This window comes from Gavialis gangeticus, unplaced genomic scaffold, assembly GCF_001723915.1.
Source record: "Gavialis gangeticus isolate Ggan-Ray unplaced genomic scaffold, GavGan_comp1, whole genome shotgun sequence".
NCBI lineage: Eukaryota > Metazoa > Chordata > Crocodylia > Gavialidae > Gavialis > Gavialis gangeticus.
This window is the reverse complement of record NW_017729000.1, coordinates 8262679-8269123: the sequence shown is the minus strand read 5'-3', so window position 1 is coordinate 8269123 and position 6445 is coordinate 8262679. Positions and strand designations below refer to the sequence as shown.

Genomic DNA, 6445 nt, shown 5'->3' with positions numbered 1-6445 from the left:
TGGTTCCTGCTTGGTGCAGGGGCTGGACCCTGTTGATGGTCTGAGGTCCCTTCTGGCCTGACGGTCTAGGAAACGATGCATCCTGAACTGCCACCAGCACATCTTTTTCAATTGGCCCTTCATGACATTTTTCTTATAATTATACCAAATCTGTTAAACATACCATGGATGGGTTGTCTGCATACGGAGGGTGGTGCCTGTACCACAGAGTGGGAACCACTGTGCTACTTGCTCTCTCCTGGGAGGTGGAAGGGCCAGGAAATGTGGATGTGAAAAGTCCTTTTTTTAAACTTCTCTTGCAAGTGTGAGAGTTAAAAATGATTGGAGAGTGTTACAGCATAGTGCCAGACTAAGCTGCATGGGGTGGTTGGCCCAGGGCACTGGCAGGAAGCCTTTTCTCATAATTTCAATATTTTACCACCAAAAGTAGTGACAACACAAGAGGAAGTAATAGTTGTATGTATAATGGGGAAAATGAGACCTTTTGGCTTTCAGTACTAGAGGATTTTTGACTACATATTAGAAAGTCTAGAGTTCAAGTATATTTCTCTACAGAAGATGATTGGCCTGAATGTTAAGTGAAGTTGGGTAGCTCCTACTCCTATATCCAATTCCAAAACAAAGATTTGTAATAACATGCAGTAAATGCTGCCATGGTGAGAAACAAGCTCAGTATGCTGGTAGCAGCCCCATCCCTACTAGGCAAAGTACTTTATGGACAAAAACAAGTTCTAGCCTCAACTGGGAGTTTCAAGACTCCCACTATAGGGCTACTTTGCTGTTTGGTTATTAAAGCCCCCAAAGGTTATGGAAGCACTAGCAAAGGACACATCAGAGCAGCCTTGCAAAACTACTCTTGCACAGGGGGTGAAACCTATTCTGGGGAGAATGAAACCAGTGGCTATTCTGCTGTTGTGGTAAAGAGCGAGTAAACATGTCCCTGGCTTGGTAAAACCTGATCCGGTTCTTCAAAGCTGGATTAGGGTGACAGGGTAACAAACTGTTGAACAACAACACCAAAATGCACTTGACAGATCTTGTAATGCATTTGGTCGTGACTGCTCAGTATTTGAAAGAATGTTTTAGGTTAGGTGGAGGGAAGGGAGGATTTTTCTTTACCAGATAAATGTTGCAGACTGTATCTAGAAAGATGAGCATCTACCTTGCAGATTGTGGGGAACATAAATGTATCTGCTTTACCAGGTGGAATTGGAAGCCTTAAATTAACCTCAGAAAATTCAGGTTACTGCAATTCAATTAAGCTAAAATGCACCCAGGATCTGGTATCTAGTCACTGGGCTGCTTCTAAACAAAGGCCCAACTTGAACTGATTTGGGAGTCCTTACAGTGCCCAAGATCTTTTTTGAATGGTTTACTTGCATGTTTGTGGCATCAGAAATTCCTGAGATGGATTATGTAGCTCTCTTACCTGATGTGCATGAACCTGCTGTATCATGTGCTCTCTTAAATGAAGAGCCAGGGGAGTTGGATATCCTTTATCAATAAATTCTGGTTGCCTTGGCTAATAAGTTTTTTGTTTGTTCCCCCCCCAGTTGCTAAACTTTTCACTTCCTAATTTATCATTTTTGCCAGTATTTCATTATTGTGGCTAGATGGGCCTAAACTCTGCTCCTCCCCCCCTTCCCAATACACAGGAAGTGAGCCTTTAAAAAGCTTTTTTTAAAGGAAAGATCTTTGTAAGTGGTATCTTTTTAGAATTCCAGATGGATTATTCCCTGACTTCAGTACAGTGTGACTGTAGTGTAGATGAAAACATACTCTTAAGTTAGTAGCTGGACAAAAGCATCAATACAAAGGCATTCGCCTGGTTCTAGAGCAAGGTCTTGTCTCGGTGCAGGACCATGTTGTCAGGGGTCAAAGGGTACTTGTGTTGAGTTCAGGAGGTGATCATTTTAATTTTTAAGACTTCTAGACCTCACAGGTTAGGCTGGCAGATGGGCAAAGCAGTGCCTAACTTCCCTCTTGCAATCTATCAGCTGAAGGAAGAAAACAACTTTACTGGTGCTAGGTCTTAGCCCAGATTTAACTAGGAATATGTAATTGCTCCACCCTTTTTACTTGGGGGAAACTAGAAAACTCTTAAATGGAAAGTAACAAAATACTGTAAAAGTATTGGGCATCAAGTGGGTGAAAAATAGTTTGGAACAGTTAACTTTGTCATTCATTTTGTAATGAGTGCTTGGGATACTCCACAGTTATCCTCTTAGATTTTAAGTGAAGTTAGTGTTGCACAGTTCTTCTATGCCAATACCTTTTGATGCAGTACCTAAATATGGGAATGGCTTAATCATCACAGAGCACCTGAAGGATATACCCAAGTTATTTAGGCTGTAAATATTCCTTATTTTAATCTTACCATTATGATATTTCAGGAAAATGTTTGTTGGTGGCCTCAGTTGGGATACAAGCAAAAAAGACTTGAAAGATTACTTCACCAAATTTGGAGAAGTGACTGACTGTACGATAAAGATGGACCCTAACACAGGAAGATCCAGAGGCTTTGGGTTTATTCTCTTCAAAGAACCTGCAAGTGTTGAAAAGGTAAATTTGATCTCTCACAACTGATTCTTTAAAAACTGTAGGTGAGGCCTTTTATTCAGGTGGAGGTGTTTAATTTGATGTTAAGATTAATTTATTTATTTGTAGGTTCTGGAACAGAAAGAACACAGGCTAGATGGGCGATTAATTGATCCCAAAAAGGCCATGGCAATGAAAAAGGATCCAGTGAAAAAGATCTTTGTTGGAGGACTTAATCCAGAAGCCACAGAAGAGAAAATCAGGGAATACTTTGGAGAGTTTGGGGAGGTGAGCATCTTTAATCTGATGAGCATAGAATAAGGCAGGGCAGGGAATAGTCTGTCATCTATAGCTAGGAAACTGAATGTAGATTAAAGATGGAAGTAAAATAAAATTTGGCCCCGAATGCCCTGCTGGTTGTAGCAGCTTTTGCTTTTGCTTTCACTTTGTTAGCTACATATAAAGCACTACCTAGTTATATACTGAAATTGCCAGTTAACGGTCTGAGTCTTGGTGTTTAATCAAGTGCTCATATTAACTTTTTTTTTGTTAGCCACTTATTTATTTGTAATTAAATTACTTTTCTCAAGCTAAATCTATAAACTAGAATAAATTTGCCTGAGAGCGAGCCAGTGCTAATACAAACTAGCTAACTGTAGCTGCTTATGTACCAAGTGCTAAGCTGAAATAAAGAATAGGAACCATATAGTGAAAATGCAGAATCTTAAAGTAGCATGCTCAAGTATAATTTCCGGTCTTCAGATTGAAGCGATTGAACTTCCGATGGATCCAAAGACCAACAAAAGGCGAGGTTTTGTTTTCATCACTTTCAAGGAAGAAGATCCAGTCAAGAAGATCTTGGAAAAAAAATTCCATAATGTCAGTGGAAGCAAGGTACGAAATTGTTCAGCTTGAATTGCATCTTCCCCTATGATGCTATGTCCAGAATCTGTTTTATAATGCACATATTCAGAACTGTCTTCTGATATTACACAAATACAATAAAGATATTTTTTATTTACAATGCTTAGCTATATAAAGCATGGTAGAAAGCTATGGTTAGTGTGGTGATAATTAACTAGATAAATTGGATTAATTCATTAATCAATTACTCTATCCAGGGCTTGGAGTTGTGCACTAGAACTCCCCACTTTCTACTGGCATGTACTGAATGCATGCAATTTGATATTGTCAGCAAAAGTTGCTCTTGCATCAAGTCAGACCTCAAAAATGAGGTTTTTTGGTATGCCTTGCTAAGTCCATATGCAGATTTTTGTCACTTAATACACTTACACAGGCTGTGAAAGGGGAAACTGAGTAGGCAAAATTATATTAATAAATACTGGGGAAAATAGTTAACTGTGCAGATGTAACAGTTGAGTGAGATTCAGAGGTCAGCTTTGCCTCTAATTTGGAGTGTTCCTTTTAACAGCACTTTCTGGTGTGACTTGTCTGCTAAGTAACCTGCAGCCCAGGCACCGATTACCAGAGTCCTGATTCTATGAAAGTTCAGTTGCACCTTCTTGAAAGTACAGTTGTGGAGGAAATGTTGCTATGAGCTGTCCTGTGGCTGTAAATGCCCATTAAGTTCATTTTCCTGTTGCCTTCAACCAGCTTTAGCAAGATCTTGCTATACAAAATTGGCTATGAAGCATTCTCAGTGGGAATACTGCATAGATGAGTGATATGCTTCACCTTTGCCAAAGGTGGCAAATGTGTATTTTGGTAAGGGTCTTTGCTAATTTTGGCTTTATAACTAAATGAGTTATAAAGCTTGATGCATTTTGTGATCACTTCTAGTATCTTTCTGGCAGAGTTCTAAAAATCACAGTACTAGCAGAACTGAGGGCTGTGGCAAAATGACAAGCTCCCAGTGACTTTAAAAGCAATGTGATATAGGAATAGAATTTTGTATGAAATACATTTTCAAGCATATTGCTCTCTGTTTTGTTCTTAGTGCGAGATTAAGGTAGCACAGCCAAAAGAAGTATACCAGCAGCAGCAGTTCAGTAGTGGTGGCGGAAGAGGCAGCTATGGAGGAAGAGGCAGAAGTGGAAGAGGTGGTAAGTATTGCACACGCTACTTTAGTATGGAGACTATAGAAATGAGCTGTATGTACTAAAATGGGATTTTGTGGATGGTTTTCCCTTCTATAGCTCAGAGTCAAAATTGGAATCAAGGTTATGGCAATTACTGGAACAACCAGGGTTATGGGAGTCAAGGATACGGCTATCAGCAAGGTTATGGTGGCTATGGAGGCTATGATTATTCAGGATATGGGTATTATGGATATGGACCAGGCTATGATTACAGTAAGTAAAGAGAACTGTATTGGGTCTAAACAAGCAGAACTAAATTTCAGTTTAATCCATTTGTTCTCCTGTTTATAGGTCAAGGCAGTGCAAATTATGGAAAGTCACCAAGACGTGGTGGTCATCAGAATAACTACAAGCCATATTGATCAAACTTATTCAGGTATGCAGTGGCATGGTCTCTTTTGGAAAATGACCACATAGGTTTTGTATTCAATGCTGTAGATGGCTATTTCAATTATGTACCAAATTTAACTTTACAATAAATTTCTATGGCCTGTTAAATGTGCATCTTACTTGGAAGAGCTCCCTGGAAATGTCTTCTCTGTTTAATACTTACAGATAACTAGTTGTCTAGACAGTGTGGTGTGTAAAATTTCAGCCTTGCTGAAGATATTAATGAATGATTTTATTAATAGGTTAAACTGAAACTGATTTTGAGGGTCTGCTTAAAGCTGCAGCTCTGCATCTAGGGACTGCCTCTTGGAGTTAACTATGGACTCTGCATTACTCCAGTTGTACAGAATGAGATGCATCTTAGGGAACCAGTGTCACTTTCCACCTTTTTATTTTGTATTGTTTTTGTGTCATACATTTCCTGTAATGGAAGTGTTAATTTTACTGTACTTTTTGGTACCTTTTTGGAATCTAATGTATTGTAAGGTATTTTACATGTGTTCTGATTCACCATGACATGGATATTGAAGCTATCCTAGCTTTTGAAATAAAAAGGCATAATCTAGTGTCTTGTGCCATTCTTCAGCTTGTGCCTACTAAACTCTAGTGTACTGCTTCCAGAACAGATGCAGAAAACAGGAGTTAATGGCTTTTATTGGACAATGGAAATGTTGGACTAAACTATGCAGCATTGGTAGTAGCATGGCTCTCTTGCAAATGAACAGCAGCTGAAACCTTTTATTGTTAACATCTTGGTTTTGAAGTTAGACTAGAATGGTTAGTGGAAATCCCCAGCTGCCAGTAAGAGCTGCAGGTGTGCTGTTCGGTTACTTGTTACAGAGTCCTGGACAAGTGTGGTGGCCTTCTCAGACAAATGTAGTTGGGCACAGTTGTTTGTTTCTTCCCTGGGAATCGGGAGGATGTTCATTGCAGGATGACAGAATAGTGAAAGCCCTTCTTCCCTGTCTTCATAAGCACTATTAATAGGTCCTGTATCCAAGTTGCAGAAAACCCTTTTACTTCGTGTAAGGTAATAAGTAAAAGGGTTTAATTTATCCTGAAAAACAAGGTGGGGAAAAGTGTTTAACTTCCAAAAAATGCAAACTTTTCAACCTTGGCTACAAAAAACAAAACCTGGAGGGACCAGGTATTTTAGTTGTCAAAGCAGGGCTTCTCAGGTTTCATATCAGCTTGACCACTTTTTGCTAGAGGCAGTAATGCTCCACTTGAAGATTTGGTCCTATATTGCTATTTCCTTCTGTGTGCATGGCAATGGGCAGGGCTTCTAGCTTGTGTGCCAGGAGGGTCAATGGTAAAGAGGGGGGCCTTGAGGTGAGCAGGGGGTGGGACTTGGTGGTGACCAGTGGATGGGTTGGGGAGGGAGCAGGGCTTGAGGTGAGAAGGGGTGGGGCTGGAGG

General features: G+C 39.9%; 1 protein-coding gene across 3 annotated transcripts in view; it reads right to left on the bottom strand.

Moving 5' to 3' along the window:
• Window positions 1–3042: 3042 nt before the first annotated feature.
• Window positions 3043–6445, bottom strand: part of PHYKPL (5-phosphohydroxy-L-lysine phospho-lyase) — a 19628-nt gene continuing 16225 nt past the window's right edge. The window contains exon 11 of one of the 3 annotated variants that reach the window (XM_019506205.1): window positions 3043–3395. In XM_019506205.1, the coding sequence (XP_019361750.1) occupies window positions 3277–3395 (119 nt within the window). In that variant the 3' untranslated portion in view covers window positions 3043–3276. Of the gene's footprint in view, window positions 3396–5033; window positions 6085–6445 lie in introns of those variants that run through there. The other 2 variants (XM_019506206.1, XM_019506207.1) reach the window with 2 other exon arrangements.